The sequence below is a fragment of the Hemitrygon akajei genome, chromosome 14 (genome assembly GCF_048418815.1).
Source record: "Hemitrygon akajei chromosome 14, sHemAka1.3, whole genome shotgun sequence".
Classification (NCBI taxonomy): Eukaryota; Metazoa; Chordata; class Chondrichthyes; order Myliobatiformes; family Dasyatidae; genus Hemitrygon; species Hemitrygon akajei.
The window spans coordinates 67,482,810-67,501,098 of record NC_133137.1 but is presented as its reverse complement, the minus strand read 5'-3'; the positions used below and the strand labels follow the sequence as shown (position 1 = coordinate 67,501,098).

At 41.9% G+C, this 18,289-nt stretch overlaps 1 protein-coding gene across 1 annotated transcript in view; it reads right to left on the bottom strand.

Moving 5' to 3' along the window:
• Positions 1–18,289, bottom strand: part of LOC140738657 (laminin subunit beta-4-like) — a 139,271-nt gene that overhangs the window by 69,219 nt on the left and 51,763 nt on the right. Inside the window, exons 12-17 of the mRNA XM_073066277.1 lie at positions 13,619–13,731; positions 9,627–9,706; positions 8,126–8,279; positions 6,401–6,529; positions 2,620–2,799; positions 501–622 (exon numbers count right to left, since the gene is read on the bottom strand). Coding sequence (XP_072922378.1) covers positions 501–622; positions 2,620–2,799; positions 6,401–6,529; positions 8,126–8,279; positions 9,627–9,706; positions 13,619–13,731 — 778 coding nt within the window. The remainder of the gene's footprint in view (positions 1–500; positions 623–2,619; positions 2,800–6,400; positions 6,530–8,125; positions 8,280–9,626; positions 9,707–13,618; positions 13,732–18,289) is intronic.

Here is an 18,289-nt window from a genome sequence, read left to right as displayed (position 1 = left end):
ATTTTTACTGCTGTGCTGATTGTGGAAACTGCTTTGCTACCTGATGCGATCAGAATCAAGGCTGGAAGAGATTTCAAAGTGTCAGTTTATCACTTTCTCCTCAGTGCTAGAGTGGTGACAGATCCACCAGGAGAGTTTAGACTTCCTCATATGCAAAATACATATCACCCTGTGAAACCCCCAGATCACTCTCAGCCGTGTAAACATCCATCACTAGCCAGCATGCTTACATAATAAAATCAGACTCATTCCACCACAGGAAGTGAGGAAACAAGTTTACATGGTGCAACCTCCAAATGTTTTTAAAGATAGAAATCTATTATCTATGATAAAGTCGCTGCCTGCATTTTAGCTGCCAGCAGAATTTTTTGTAGGTAATCTGGCAAGTGGCAAGTGTTGGATAAGGGATTGTCAGTTTCGTTAGTACATTGGAATTAAAAAAAAATACAACATAACTTCCAAAACAAAACCCAACAGGTTGACCTGAAGCATGTTCTAACCTGGCTGTGCCTGGCATGGTGAGTGTATAACCATCCTGTGAGGGCAAGTTATTTCTGCACTGGCTCCATTGTTGCTGATCTCTTGGCTGAATGCGAATGTAGGCTGTCCAATCCTCTGTTGACTGTATTAGTGGAAAAGAAGCATGCACTCAATTATTTTGCAAACGGTTTTATAAATGTAACCCTCTCACCAGGCTCATATAGAAACTTGGCTCGTTAGCTAACTCCAATTAACAACCACATGACTCAGCAATGAAAAGGCCACTATTCATAAACAATATACATCTAGATTCAGTATGATTTGGGATTCAAACAGGAATGTCATGACGTTCTGGTTAAAGAAACCTCAATTTGAGCAAATACTGTGTAAATCCTGCCCATACACAATTACCGGTAGGCAAGAAATAACAAATCGTACACCACATGAAATTATAAGGGCATGCATTTACCAACTTCAGTTCTATCAAACAGTTATTAAAAGAAAGAAAAGATAAAAAAACAAAAGGGCCCATTACTGTTAAAGCAGTCTAAACGTGCATGGAACTCGTCTCTTCCAGAGCTGGGTATACTCACAGCACCAAACCCACAGTCTGCGTGAAAGCACCCACCACATTCTGAACTTCCCTCGAAGACCATCTTGAAGAAAATGGCCCTTCTCCTTGGAGCCATTCATCTGCGCAAAGTACTTCTTGCAACGGAGATTCTCCTTTCCACAACATTCTGCTGCATTTTCCCTTCTGTCCTACTCTGCAGCTCCTGCCAAAAGACCCCAAACCAGACTACTGCCCTTCACAAACCTCTCTCTGCCCCACTCTCCATAGAACTTTCTCCCTATCCCACCATCTTAATTGGTCTTCTTATCTTTAGCTGATTCTACCAGCAGGACACACTGCTTTTACAGAAAACTGCTAAAATGAAATGCCTACAACATAGTAATAGAAATCTTAGCCAGGGCATTACATAGATATACAGTGGATTACAGTTAATGGGGACGTATCAGGACCAGTACATTTTGGCCCGTACAAGTGGCTACGTCAATTAGCTGAAATTTCATGGAAGTTGTTAAAAAGGTATAAAAAAGATAAACTACCATTTAACTGAGCAGCAAATTATATATTTAAATAAAATACTGAACAAATTAGAACTCTACCAGCACCACCACAGTATTATAAAACTGAACAGTGTAGTAGTTCTTAATGGTTGTCGACAGAGGAATTCACCTAGTGTATGCTGTTGTGTTCTTTGATTGACTGTAAATGAACAAAATCAGTACAGAACCCTACTATAGATAGTGGACTGCCTTCATACAATGCTATTGACAATTTCATCCCCCAAATCTTCATTTCAATGTAACATTCAAGATGATTGTCAATACCTTCAAATTCTTCATAATCCTAACTTATTGAAATAGTGAAATTCTTCCATTTTATCTCCTGGCCATTTCTGGTATTTCCAAGCCTGTATGCTTGAAACCATGGTGAGCAGAATTGTGTTATTGCTTATTACTCACCAACTATCAGTGACAAAAATCAGTGCTGTTTGAACAGAAACACACCCAACTAATGCAATTTAAAAACTGCTTGCTTTGAGCATGGTGTCTAAAGGCCACACAGGTGCATACAACTGACTCTAGTTAGAAACTGTTCGTCAACAGCCTCCTGTCCCAAATAAGAGGCTACCCTGATTAAACAATGGGGCAATTAACCAAAATCCACTGCATTAGGTTAAATTCTATAAAAAGGAAAGAAGAATCTGGTAATACTTAAATTTTTAAAAGCCTGTGGATAACAATAGGAGCAAAGACAGAGTTACAGGGTTTTCACGTTGGAAGTGACTCTCAGTGAAGGAAACAGAAATGAGCTGATAAGCATTTAGTGAATGGATGAAAATCGAATGATAGGCAGGAAGAGCATAATGTCTAGTATACTTGAGTATACTTGTTATTCTTGAGAAGGGGCAGAAGGAAAGAGAGATGAGAGGTGGAAATTTGAAACTGGTTACCCAAATGCAGGACAGAGGTTCAGGGACACAGATTCAAGCCTTAGGTCATTGTAGTTTGATCAGCAGACGATTATGTTGGATACATCTGAGAATATGAAGTGTGCTGTACTCTGATTACCTCTGTCTCATAGTGAATGGCAGCTGTGAAATCCATTGGATATGGAATATTGTCAATAGTGAATCGCAATCCCATTCCATTTGGTACACGGGCAAATCCCAGGCCTGTCCAAGTAGCAGGTCGATCAGGAGTAGCTTCCCTGGAAACAATCTGTACCTGGAAATCTGGATTCACTGTTTGCTAAAGAAAAAGGGATACATTGCCAAAGTAGATTCATTATCACAATATTTCCTTAAAAATTATGAAACAGGTTTAGTACTTAGAAGCAAAGTTTGAATTCTAAAATTATCTTTATTCTTTGCATATATTAAAAAGAAATGCATATGGCTAAGCATTGATGTTCTCCAAGAGGAGGGAACTGGAGGAGAATTTTGAAAGAGAATATGGTGGCCTGGTGTTATAATGTGAACAAAGTCACTGGAGAGACGCAGCTGGTGGATATGAAATAGTCTTTTTATTCAGTACACACAGTCACAAGCTGACAATCTTTTGGAGTCACTTGAGAGAGAGATTGACAGAGAGGGTGAGAGGAGTGGGGAGGGACAGAGATTTCCCAATCCAACATTACTACACATTTTTATATGTCAAAAAAACAAAGGTAAATTTCTACAGTTACAGTGCCCTCATAATGCTTCTTTTGAGTTACATGTAGTTTTCAAATGCCTTGATCTACCCAGCAACACACCCAAAATAAGTGTTAATTACTGTTGTAATCATGCAATGGGATGTCAATCAAATTCATGCCTGTGTCAGTCAAATGTCTCCTATATCTACAATTTACTCTACACACTATTGTCTGAGTCCTATTCATGCAATAGGGTGTCAATTGCATTCATACATATGCAGATAATATCAGTTAAGTGTCAGTTTCCTGGTCTGCATTTTACTGTTCTGGGCTGCATTTTAAATTTAATCTACAATCCATATTCAGATCTGAAGGCTGGTTGCTGAAGTCAGTGTTCTCGATATGTCCTAACCCCAAACTACGCTCTAGCAAAAAAACTGAAGAGAAGACACCTTCATGGGTTACATATTTTCTAATGGCTAGTGCAACACATATCTGCATGTGTTTTGAAGCTACGCCAAGATCTTGGCAAACCAGTGCAGAAATAATGAATGAAAATTCTTGATGCATATTTACACCCAAGAGTATGTTTTAGTTTTCAGAAAGAGTCAAGACTCCAAGATTGTTTAATGTCATTTTCTGTACATAAATATAAGGAGAATGAAAGAATTGTTACTCTGGATCCAGTCCAGCACAGAAAATAAACACAAAAGATAACAAACACATTAATAATTTAAAAAACACATACACAAAAACATATAAATATGTAAGTTAGCTTATACACAGATTAATTGTATATCCATAAAGTGACACCAGACTGTACATAAGGTGACCAATGGGAAATAATGAAGTAGTGGTGGAGTCAGTGGGTGGAGGTGCTGATCAGTCTTACTGCTTAGGGAAAGTACTGTTTTTGAGTCTGGTGGTCCTGATGTGGGTGCTACGTAGCCTCCTCCCTGATGGGAGTAAGAAAATTTGTAGTACTGCACATTTCAAACCCTAATTTATAGAAGAACATAGTTTTTATTTAAGTTTATTTATGTTGGAAAGATAACATTATGAAAAAATTCTTACATGACATTTTCAAAGTAAATTTATTATCAAAGTTCATACATGTCACCATATACAACCCTGAAATTCATTTTCTTGTGGGCACACTCAATAAAACCATAAAAGAATAATAGCCATAATAGAATCAATGAAAAACCGCAACAGCTTGGGTGTTCAACCACTGTGCAAAGGACAACTAACTGTGCAAATACAAAAAGAAAGAAATAATAATAAATAATTGGGCAATAAGTATCAAGGCCATAAGATGAAGAGTCCTAGAAAGTGAGTCCGTAGGTTGTAGGAACATTTTAATGATGAGGCAAGTGAAGTCGAGTGAAGTTACCCCTTTGGTTCAAGAGCCTGATGGTTGAGGATAATAACTGTTCCTGAACCTGTTGGTGTGAGTCCTGAGACTCCTGTATCTTCTTCCTGATGGCAGCAGCGAGAAGAGAGCATGTCCTGGGTGGGTGGTGGGGGTCCCTGAGGATGGATGCTGCTTTCCTGCAACAGCACTTCGTGTAGATATGCTCAGTGGTGGGGATGGCTTTACCCGCGATGGACTGGACCCTATCCACTACTTTTTGTAGGATTTTCCATTCAAGGGCATTGGCGTTTCCATACCAGACTATGATGCAGCCAGTCATTATAATCTCCACCACACATCTATAGAAGTTTGTCAAGGTTTTAGATATCATGTCGAATCTTCACACACTCCTAAGGAAGTAGAGGTATGGCTGTGCTTTCTTTGTAATTGTATTTATGAGTTGGGCCTAGGACAAGTCTTCCAAAATAATAACACTGAGGAACTTTAAGTTGCTGACTTAATGAGGACGGGTTAATGGACCTCTGGTTTCTTGCTCCTGAAGTCAATAATCAGCTCCCTGGACTTGCTGACATTGAATGAGAGGTTGTTGTTATGGCACTACCATGTACGATGTCATCAAGCAGTTACTGCTTTTACTGAGCTGGATCAAACTGATGGCTGGACGGCCAGTGTGCTTGCATGTGGCACACGAGTACAAAAAATGCCAGAGGTCAGGTTCTGGTACATCTGGCCTTTCACTCTGAGCCTGGCTTTGGCGCACAGTCCATCCCAGGCTTTGTGCCAAACTGCCGAGGGGTCTGACACACTTTGTATCTGCTTATCACCTTTACACATCTCTAATTGGTGCACCATGCACACCCCATGTATTCAAATAGGGATTCTGTGATGGGTGAAATAGTAAGGTGGCAGCATTTTGGGAACTGCAGCTTCAAAGGGGGACTGTGACCTCCAGATTGTCCACAAGAAATGATTGCGTTTCAGGCTAGGTCCAGCTTTAGCTGGCTCATACATGGATGATAACACTGGTTTACTCAAACCACGATGTAAAACACACCAAAAAATATCCCAAAGTGCCTTCATAACAGATACACTAATGAATTTAATGCATTGGTTCAACTTTCATTTTGGTAAGTTCTTGAATTTTGATCCTATGGTTTTTATCATTATTTAACCTGTTTAAGCTGTGACAGTCTGAATCAGCTTATGAGGAAACAGGACACTGGTCAATCAATTTAATTTCTATATTTTTTTTAAAAAAACAGCTCTGAGAGAATTTACATTATTTTATTATCATCTATTATGATTTTTTTACAGCAAGGAAGCTGTTAGGGTGTATTCTGGTGTTTGGGTATATAGCGAATATCAAGTGCAATAGCAGTCATTCTTCAGATTTGAATGTGAATTGCAGGTTGAATTTAAAACACAGATCAAAACGATGGGTTTCCTGGACCTGCAGCTTGGGCTCATTCACAAACAAAGAAACACTCACCTTAGACCTCAGATGCCTGCATATACATGAATGCAGCCAAGAATCAGTGGGGATTAACATTCATTTTGGGTGTCTGGTTTGTGTGTGAGTGTGAAGAAGATATTTAAATACTATATGTAATTCAATGGAAGCATTGTAGATGCATTGTAACTATAGAATTGTCCTATTACCTTTGATCTTTAGCATATAAAATTTTCAATTAATATTGAGTCAGGCTGGCCACTTCTTCTAAGAGTGTCTTGAATATGATGCCTGTATTCTTGTATATAAAGCCTTCTATATTCATTAGCTTCAGTATCTCTCTGGCGACTTTGTTCACTGTTACTACAGAAGTTATTGAAACTCAACATACCCTCTTCCTCTGTCGACGCAGATGACGTTTTGCAATCTTCTCAAGTATTAGTCTGCCTTGATCCACCCGAAAGCTGTAGCCTTGCTGTCGATAATACTGATCACATAAAGGCATAGACGTTGGCCTCACCTACGGAAAAGGGAAAATAATTGCATTGTTTAGGGAAGTAAAGAGCATTGACCAGTGGATGAATTCACACAATGAGAGGTTTTGTAGCCATAGGTAGCATGAGGTAGGACACATTCAGATTTGAGCTGATGACTGTACATAAAATTTGTCCTCCGCATCCTGGGAAGTTAGCACCTTAATATTACCTTTCAAGATTGTTATTCACACAAATAATGATTTAAGTCCCTGTTATATAATTATTAAGTTGCAATATTACTGTTCACATATTGTAAACATGTGCAAGTGTAGTTTTATTCCAATCCTGGAAATACAGAATGCCCACATAATAATCTTGCAGAATTACCTGAGATGCAAGTACAGTAGATTCCAGTTAATCAGGGCAGCCATTTATTTAGGACAACCCTTAAAGACCTAAATCTAATTTAAAAATAGCTGGGATCTCCTTTGTTTTTTTGGAACATTCTCCGACTTAATTGGGGAAGAAAATATTGCTGTACAGTTTCTAACATTAAGCATTACACTATGTTTAGAAGGAACAGTTGCATGTGCTTGTGTTCAGAAAGTAGTGATTTTTGTCACTGATAGCTGGCAAAAAATAAGCAGTAAGAAAATTTAGAATTGTTTTGCTCACAGTGGTTTCAAACATTCAGGCCTGGAGATGCCAGAAATGGCCAGGGGTGAAAATGAAACAATTTCATTACTTCAAGAAGAATTTGAAGGCATTGACAATTTTCTTGAATGTTACAATGAAAACGAAGATTTGGAGGATACTATAGTCAATAGCATTATATGAAGACAGCCCATTATCCAAGTGTTTGTTCACTTACATTCAATCAAAAGAACATGATAGTGTGCACTGAATCAATTCCTCCATCAATATCTTTTAGGAACTAACGCATAGTTTTATAGTACTGTAGTAGTATTGATAGTATCCTAATTTGTTCTGTATTTTATTTAAATACATAATTTGTTACCTTTTGTTACATCTTTTGACTAGTGATTTGTCTTTTTTATACCTTTTAAAATATTTCCATGGAACTTCAGCGACTGGGGCAGTCGCTTAATTGGGCCAAAATGTACTGGTCCTGATGTGTCTCAATTAACCGTAATCTACTGAAATTAACGTAAAGCCTGGGACCTTTGAGTTAAATTTCAGCTCAGACAAATGGAAATAAATCAATTCCTTTACTGTTACAATACAAAACTGACGCAATTTTAAGTGGAAAATTCTAATTTCCTAACCCGACAAAATCTCCAAGAGATATAAGAACCTGTGTTTGTTGTAATTTAGAAGAATTCAGGGGGTCTGAGGAGGCAGAGAGATGGCTGACATTTAAGATTGAGGCAAATATCTTGCAGGGATGATCAGCTTGCCCTCAGCATGGTTTTATTTATTTAATGGGATGCCAGGAACTTGCTTAGACAGCGTCAGAACAAACATTCAATGTTTGGCATTATGTCATGATCCCTCTATGATAAGGTGACAGTAGAAGGATTCAAGCTGTTGCAGATTTAACATTACATTTCATTCCAATTGCTTGGTAAGTATCTTGTCGGAAAAGTAACAGCTGAAAGAAAAGTTTTAGAGGTACAAACCCTGGAAGAAGCACCACTGCCTAAGTGTTGCGCAAGTTCAGCTTCATACAAGTAGTAATCCAGCGGAGGGAAAAAGTAACCAGGCACTGGTTCGTTACATTGACGGCTGATAATGTTGGGTAGACATCGACACTGCCCATCCTGCGGGGAACAACTGCAAAATGCAGACAGTACATTTCAACTAACTGCATTGAAAAAACCACGATACATTGTACCGTTCAGCTGCTCTCACTGTTCTGTTAAATGCCTACTACATTAAATTCTGTACAGTTATCTTCATTATAGTCACAGCAGACAAGTAGATTGAAATTTCTGAAAGGAGTTGATTTGAGTTAAATAAACATAACTTCATTCATTATGTGTTGTGTCATGGGCAATTGTGGTCTTGACCATGATGGTTTTTGACAAATTTTTCTACAGAAGTGGTTTGCCATTGTCTTCTTCTGGGCAGTGCCTTTACAAGATGAGTGACCCCCATCTATTACCAATACTCTTCAGCGATTGCCTGGTGTCGGTCGCATAACCAGGATTTGTGATATGCACTGGCTGCTCATATGGCCATCCATCACCTGCTCCCATGGATTCATGTGATCTTGATTGGGGGAGGGCTAAGCAGGTGCTACCTTTTGCCCTTACATGTCCTTTGGTAGATCTACAGCCTGCAAAGAGTTTGCATGCTTTCCCCATGACCATGTAGGTTTCCTCCATTTTCCTCCCCCATTCTAAAGATCTGCCAATTGATAGGTTAATTAGTCATTGTAAATTGTCCTGTGATTAGGCTTGGACTAAATCAAGGGTTGCTGGGTGGCATGGCTCGATGGGCCTACTCTGTGCTGTATCTCAATAAATAAATAGATTTCCAAGAAACCGTGCATATATCCCCAGGTCTCCCTTTTAGAATTGTGTCCCCAAGTTTATATTGCCTGTTCAAATTCTTTCTATCCAAATGTAACATCAAATATTTTTTGCATTAGGTTTCATCTGCTACCCAAACCCTAATGCCCATTCTAGCAGCCTGTCCACACTTCCTTGCAATCTATTACTGTCCTCCTCACAGCTCTTTATGCTTCCAAGTTTTGTGTCATCAGCCTGTATGGAAAATGTTGCCTGTAGACCCAAGTCCAAGACATTACTGCACAGTGATCCTGACCACCAGGGGTCTATTTTGCCCACTTTCATTCCTGTCACTTCAACTCACCCTTTCCTGTAACCTTGCCAATGTTCCATCCATGCAGCTGTGCCCCATTTGATTTCATGGGGTTCCATCTAGATGACATGCCTGTTATCTGGCACCTTATCAAATGTCTTTTGGATGTCTCTATGAACCACATAACTGCATTTCTCTCATCACTCCTCTCTGCTACCCCATCAAACAACTTGTTAGTTAGATGTGATTTTCCTTTCACGTACTGGGTACTTCTAATCAGTTCACTAGCTTAGACTCTGATGAAACTATATTTGAACTGGCTTGACCAGGAGCATTGCTGAGAATTAGACTTACATGTTGTCATGGGCCCCTCCAATGTCACAGTCACAGGGGGAACAACCATAGACACTACTACCAAGTCCCCAGTAGGTCGGCTATAACAAAACACAGGAACACCATCAGCAGTTTTGAATAAAAATTCACAAGATAGTATGATACAATGGCCTAATGTAAGCCTGATATCTTGGCCATCCTTTATTGTGAACCAAGGTTGTATGAAATGAAAGGTTATGTGACTCTGGAGTCTAACGGCTGAGCCTAATGCTACTCTCATCTAGCGCCTAACGTCGGCTCGTGTACCAAGCACTGTTACTGCGCAGAGATAAAAAAGAAGGGCTGTTACTCTTCTTTCTTTTCTCGCTCTTGCCTAAGGCCACTGAAACTAATTGAAGATCTTGCTCAGCAACTCACCCCCTTCATGTAGACAGTTGACACCAGGGAACTCAGCCAAGGTTTCTTGTCAAGCCCTGGAATTTCCTTTCGCACTTAGTCCCTGACAATGAGATCAGGAGCTGAACTGTTTCCAGTTATTCATAAAAGCTGCTTTATAACCAACTGTTTTCTGCTACAAGAGCATGATCTCATCTGGCTCTCGTGATCTTCAGAATCAGGATCAAGGTTAATATCACCAGCATATGTCATGAAATTTGTTATTCTGTGGCAGTACTTTGCAATGAAAACTACAAATAAAAACTACAAATACAATAAATTTTACAATAAATTACAATAAATAAAAACTACAAATTACAATAGATTTTGTATGCTGTATATAAAAATAAAATAAATAAGTAGTACAAGAAGTGAGGGAAAATACTGAGGTAGAGTTCATGGGATCACTGTTCATTCAGAAATCTGATGGCAGAGGGGAAGAAGCTGTTCCTGAAACATTGAGTGTGTATCTTCAGGCTCCTGTACATTCTCTTTGATTGTAGCATTGAGAAGCAGGCATGTCCTGAGTGATGAGGGTCTGAAAAGATGGACGCCGCCTTTCTGAGACATCATCTTTTGAAGGCACACATGAGAGAAAACATGCAAATGCTGAAAATCCAAGCAACACACACTAAATGCTGGCAGAACTCAGCAGGCCAGGCAGCATCTATGGAAAAAAGTACAATCGGTATTTCAGGTGGAGACCTTATGCCAAGTGTTCTGGATGCTTGCAGCTAGTGCCCATGATGAAGCTGGCTAAGCTTACAACTTTTTGCAGCTTTTTCCGATCCCCATACCAGATGGTGATGTAACCAATTGAAATTCCCTCCACAGTACATTGTAGAAATTTGCGAGTGTCTTTGGTGACATGCCAGTTCTCCTCCAACTCCTGAAGAAGCATAGTGCCGTTGTGCCTGCTTTGTAATTGCGTCAATATGTTGGGCCCAGGATAGATCCTCAGAAACGCTGACACCCAGAAATTTGAAACTGCTCACCCTTTCTACTTCTGATCCCTCAGTGAGGACTGACGTGTGTTCCCTCGATTTCCACTTCCCAATTCCTTGGTCTTACTGACGTTCAGTGCAAGGTTGTTGCTGTGACACCACCAGCCCTGTTCACCCCGGCAAGTTTATAGATGTTTGAGCTATCCCGAGCCACACAGGCATGTTTAGAGGGCGTAGAGCAGTGAGCTAAGCACACGTCCGTGAGGTGCACCGATGTTATTTGTCAGCGAGGAGGAGGTGTTATTTCCAATCTGCACTGACTATGATCTCCCAGTCAATGAATTGAGCTGCAGAGGACGGTACAGAGGCCCAAGCCTTGGAGCTTTTCGATTAGAACCGAGGGTATGATTTTGTTGAACATTGAGCTGTAATCAATAAACAGCATCCTGACGTATGTATTGCTGTTGTCCAGGTGATCCAACGATGGGTGGAGAGACATTGAGATTGCATCTGCTGTTGAGCTATTGTGGTGATAGGCAAATTGCAATGGGTCCAGGTCCCAGGTCCTTGCTTAGGCAGGAGCTGGTTCTAGTCGTGACCAACCTCTCAAAGCACTTCATCACAGTAGGTGTGAGTGCCTCTGGGTGATAGTCATTGAGACAGCTCACCCTGCTCTTCCTGGGCACTGGTATGATAGTTGCCCTTTAGAAGAAGGTGGGAACTTCTGACTGCAGCAATGAGAGACTGAGTATGTCTTTGAACACTCCTGTCAGTTGGTTGGCACAGGTTTTCAGAGCCCTACCAGGTACACCATCAGGGCCTGATACCTTGCAAGCGTCCACCCGTGTGAAAGACGTTCTGACGTCGGCCTCTGAGACAGAGACCACAGGGTCACTGGATGCTGCAGGGATCTGCATAGATGTTGTTTCATTCTCCCTTTCAAAGTGAGCACAAAAGATGTTGAGCTCATCTGGGAGTGAAGCATCACAGCCATTTATGATGTTAGGTTTCGCTTTGTAGGAAGTAATGGTCTGCAAACCCTGCCAGAGCTGATGTGCATCTGGTTCCATCTCTCAACTCAACTGGAATTTGTTCTTTCCCCCTTAAGATAGCCTTCCATAGGATGCACCTGGACTTCTCATATAGCTCTGAATCACCAATCTTGAATTCATCAGATCTAGCCCTCAGCAGACTATGAATCTCCTTGTTCATCCGTGGCTTTTGACTTGGGTAGGTCTGGTATGTTCTGGTAGGCGCACACTCACCCACACAGGTTTTGATGAAGCTGGTGTCAACTCAAAGATGAATCCCTGAATATTGTCCAGTCCACCGACTCAAAGCAGTCCTGCAAGTGCTCCTCCATATCCCTCGACCATACCTTCTAGGTCCTCACTACCGGTGCTGCGATCTTTAGTCTCTGCCTATACACTGGTAACAGAATTGCAGCCGAGTTTTGCTCTGTGCCGAAACAGTCCACACTTGGATCACCGATAGGGTGTGTTCCCGGAAAACTGTCCGTATCAGGTTTGGCTGCAATGTGAACTCTTTGCAAAAATTGACAAAATGTGTTGCTGCAGCAGTTTGGTCTGGTAAGAGGGGAAAGGGTGGGGAACTACTGCAAAGGATTGCAGTAAGCTTCAGAGGGTTGTAAACTCAGTCAGCTCAATCATGGGCACTAGTCTCCGTAGTATCCAGGACACCTTCAAAGAGCGATGCCTCAAAAAAGTGGCATCCATCATTAAGGACCCCCATCACGCAGGTCATGCCTGGTTCTCATTGCCATTGTCAGGAAGGAGGTACAGAAGCCTGAGGGCACACACTCAATAATTCAGGAACAGCTTCTTTCCCTCTGCCATCAGATTTCTGAATGGACATGATCACTACCTCACAAAGATGAGAAATCCAAGCAACACACACAAAATGCTGGAGGAACTCAGCAGGCCAGGCAGCATCTATGGAAAAGAATAAACAGTCGATGATTCGTGCCGAGACCCTTCATCAGGTCTTGCTACTTTTTTAAAATCTCTATTTTTTGAACCACTTATTTAAGTGTACACACACACACACACACACACACACACACACACACACACACACACACACACACACACACACACACACACACACACACACACACACACACACACACACACACACACACACACACACACACACACACACACACACACACACACACACACACACACACACACAGTAATTCCCAGTCTTTTTCCCTCTATTATTATATTTTGCAATGTGCCGCTGCCACAAAGTCAACAAATTTCATGACACATGTCGGTGATATTAAACCTGATTCTGATCCTGCTTCTCTCACATCTTATCTTTATTTAGTTGTTTGTTCTCATATAAGTTCGATAAGAATGAATTTTTATTCTGCATCACAGATTTGTGAATGACCTGAACTGCTGTCACATTGGCATACCGGGTATTCGGATTGGCCTGCAAGGCTTTCCTTATAGTAAAACAATCAATGTTTGGAGGCATTTGGTGACATAAAGGGTTACATTGCAATACACTAAAGGATATAAGAATAAATTCTGAAGGTTTCAGTCACATTATAACAATGAATGTTTGGAGGCATTTGTTAAAGTTAAAGGTTGCATTTTAACATACCAGGCACTGTTCACAATTCCTTCCAGTGACAGTTCGTAGACAGTGGCACTCTCCAGTGACTGGGTCACAGACTGATTCTGATGATACACTGCCTCGTGTGTCACACCGGCAATCTGAAAACACATTCAAACTCCCCTTCCTGTTAATCTCTAATGGCCCATTTGCATCAAAATTCTAAAAAGCAGTTTTTACTGAGTCTACAGTTAGTTCTCAGTTAATATTCTTGATATGACCATCACGTGAAGATTTTAAAGATTGGCTTTATTTGTCGCATGTATTTTGAAACATCAAAACATACGGTGAAATGCGTTATTTGTATCAATGACCAACATAGCTTGAAGATGAGCTGGGTGCAGGCCACAAATGTCACCATTTTTCCTGCGCCAACATAGTGCGCCCACAGCTTGCTAACCTGAACCTGTACGTACATCCTCTGGAAAGTGCAGTGATCCAGAGCACCTGGGGTAAGCCCACTGTGGTCACAGGAAGAACGTACTCCTCTTCACAGACGTCAGCGGGAATTGAATCCTGATCTTCCGGTCGCTGAAGCAGTAAAGCATCTTGCTAACTGCTATGCTGCCGTGCGCCCACCTCAAGTGACCCTCACTCATCTGCCTCTTTCCAGCAGCTCCATTTCCGCACATTTATAAAAGTTTCACAAGAGCTTGCGACTGGTGCAAGGCTCGTGCCATTTCAAGGCATGGCGTGTTGCCTCCCAGGTGCCAGGGTGCAGGATGTCTCAGATCAGATGCAGGGTATTCTGAAGGGAGAGGGTGAACGGCCAGAAGTCTTGGTACACGTTGGTACCAATGACATATGTAGAAAAAGGGAGGAGCTCCTAAAGAAATTGGTCAGGAAGCTGAGAAGCAGGACCTCCAGGGTAGTCATCTCAGGTTTGCTGCCTGTGGCACGTGCTAACGAGTGCGAGAATAGCATGATCAGGCATATTAATGTGTGGCTGAGGGACTGGGGTAGGGGTTAGGACTCTGGATACCTGGATCATTGGGGCCTCTTCTGGGGGAGGTATGACCTGCACAAAAAGGACGGGTTACACCTGAACCCAAAGTGGTCCAATATCCGAGCAGGCAGGTTTAATAGTGCTGTTTGGGAGGGTTTAAACAAATTTGGCAGGGGTTTGGGAGCCCAAGTGATCGGGCTGAGGAAGGGGAAAACAGAAATACATCAACGATAGCATGCAACAGGGATGATAGAAATGACAGGCAGGAGATGAGGTATAGTCACAGCTAATGGGATGATTTACAGGGCAATAGAGGCATGGTGCAGTTAAAACAGAAAGCAACAAATACTGGACTGAAAGTGTTATATTTGAATGCACACAGCAAAAGAAATAAAATGGATGATCTTGAAATTCAGCTACAGATTGGCAAGTATGATGTCGTGGCCATCTCTGAAACTTGGCTAAAGGATGACTGCCTTTGGGAGCTGAATGTCCAAGGATACACAGTGTATTGGAAAGTTGGGTTAACAGACAGAGGAGTTGGTGTGGCCCTGTGTAAAAGAAATAATATGAAATCATTAGAAAGGGATGATGTAGGGTTGGAAGGTGTAGAGTCTCTGTGGGTTGAGTTAAGAAATGGGAAGTGTAAAAGGACCCTAATGGCAGTTGTATACAGGCCTCTGAACAGCAGCATATCAGAAGGGTAATGTCATGATAATCGTTGGGGATTTTAACATGAAAGTGGATTGGGAAAACCAGTCCAGTACTGAACCTCGAGAGAGAAATTGTAGAATATCTAAAGGATGGCTTTTTAGAACAGCTTGTTGTTGAACTCACTAGAGGATCGGCTGTGCTGGATTGGGTGTATTTAAGGCAGAGATAGATAGGTTCTTGATTAGCCAGGGCATCAAAGGGTATGTGGAGAAGGCAGGGGAGTGGGGATGACCGGAAGAATTGGATCAGCCCATGAATGAATGGCAGGGCAGGCTTGATGGGCCAAATGGCCTACTTCTGCTCCTTTATCTTATGGTCCATTGTTGATGATACTTTTGTTTACAATAGTTAAATGATGTCATACAGTCACCAAGTTTTCCTTCTCAAACTTTTCTTCAACAATACGGAACTGAGCAAAAGTTTTAGTAACATGTAAAAAAAACCCTGTAAAACGAAGATGCTTTCACAAATGATGGAATGAATAGTTTCTAAATATCAAAAAAAACTTTAAAGAGCCGCTCACAGAAATCCCCCAATGTGCTCGCCACGATCGCATGCTTCCTCTCCAAGGACAGCCGGGCACGGACGTATCCTGGGAAAAGGGACAGGCAGCTGGCCCAGGCAGCGCCCTGCACCTTCCGCCGCCGAGACCTGTGGACGGCCATCTTGGCCAGACCCAGGACAGAGCCCACCAGGAGATCCTCCTCTTGCCCCGCCCCTCCCCAACTGGGTGCCCAAAGATGAGGATTGCGGGACTGAAGAGCAGCCAGAACCTCAACAGCAGCTCTCTGTGAACCTCAAAGAGCGGCTGCAACCCCTCACATTCCGTGCACGCGTGGTACACTGGCTCCTCCCGCCCGCAGAATGGACGGCTGGACGGGGTGTCAGTGAACCTGCTCAGGAATCTGTTGTACGGGACACACCGATGCACCACCTTCCACCCCAGGACCCCTGAGCACAGGGGAAGCACCACTGCGCACGCACACCAATGACTGACTGCCCTCCATGATGGGAAGACTCAGAGACCCAATGCCTCCCATTTCCCCAGAAGTCCACCAGCCCCTTTTGCACTTGAGCATATTGTTCCTGTCCTAACCTAACTTGAGTGCCTAGTGGGACTGAGATTCCAGCTGTGACTGGAGGATCTGACAAAAAGGAGCCTTCTCATCACCTCCAGGCCTTGGTGCTTTCTTGAGAATTCTGGTGATGAGGCATAAGGAGTTTGTACTCTGTCCCCATGACTGTGTTAGTTTCCTCTGGGTGCTCCAGTTGCCTCCCACAGACCAAAAATGTGCTGGTTGGTTGGTTAACTGGTCATTGTAAATTGTCCTGTGATTAGGTGAGGATTAAATTGGGGGATTGCTGGGTGGTGTGGCTCGAATGACCGGAAGGGCCTATTCTGTGTTGTAATTCAATAAATAAACAAGTGAATAGATTCAGCCAAATGACTGGCTGCTAGTTGAACCGTTCAACAGGATCCAGCATTTATTTCTCCCACAGGATGAGAGGACATTCCCTGCAGACAGCTGATGGAATGACAGAATTAGAAATGCTTTCCTTCACTCCTCTATCAGGGACAGGAGATTTGGAATGGTCTGACTGTACAGAATCTGACTTGGCAACAAGGTCACCAAATAGGGGACAGCCACATAAGAACATAAGTAATAGGAGCAGGAGTAGGCCATCTGGCCCATCGAGCCTGCTCCGCCATTCAATAATATCATGGCTGATCTTACCGTGGACTCATCTCCTCCTACCTGCCTTTTCCCCATAACACTTAATTCCCCTACGATGCAAAAATCTATCCAGACTTGTCTTAATATTTACTAGGTGGCCTCCGCTGCTTCATTGAGCAGAGAATTCCACAGATTCACCACTCTTTCCATGGTGCCACTGGCGTTGTATACAGCATCAAGCCAGTGCCTGACACCTGGTGATCAACTTCTTTCCTGCAAGGTCTGTAAACTATTATGCAATCTGTCTCCCACCTCTATTTCTAGTTTCCAAATTGGCAAGAAACTGGCCTAACTTTGGGCTGAAATGTGTGTGTCTGTGTGCAAGTAGTCAAGATATTTTATTTAATTTCTTTCTATGAAACTGCAGAGATCTCAGTAACGTGTTATCCCAATGTAAATGATAATCAATACAAAATGACAATTGTGGATTCTCAATGTGGCCACAAGGTGGCGATAAGAGCAAGCCACGGAGTCCTCAAGAAGACTGAAACTATGTTAGCTCCTCCAGAAGGTCATGACATCAGAGGCAGTGGCCCAGAAATTGGCAGTAGCTTTCTATCAGTTAAACAGTTGCTGGAAAAAATTCAGTTCAGACGGTTTCAGGGGGTTGACTCTCCCCAACACTGGAAACTTCTCAACTCCTACCCCTGTTAAGTCCCTAGGGATATTACATGTTTGAATAAGATCACCTGCTTTCTTCTAAGAAAAACAGATTCAAACTTGCCCAGCCTCTTTTGATGGACTCTGGGAATTAGTCCCATCAACCTTGATTTGAACTTGCCTCCAATGCTAATATTTAATTTTTTTAAGGTACGGGACTAAAACTATACAGCATTCCAGGTGTGGCCTCATCAATGCCCTTTACAACAGTAACAAAACCTTCCTTTTCCTAAACTCCAATACCTCTGCAATAAAGACCAACATGTGTTCACCTTCTTATCTAGTTTGTAGGAGTCACATATCTATTTTCAGCCTGCATTGTATTTTGTGGTGTGTTTATTATGGTAATCTATCACATGGGTTGAGGCGTGGAAGAAACAAATGAGTATAGTTATCATAGTCTTGTTTTGTTAATTGTTTAGTCTGGCTGAGGGGGATAAGCGATGGGATGATATTTTTTCATTGATTGCTAATTTAGTTCGACTGCTTAAAAACACTAATTGGGATGTTAATTGGAATGTTATTAGATGGCTCAATTATGTATCAAATGCTAATTCTAATATTGCTAATTAGAGTGTTTAGTTACATTGATTTGAACGCTAA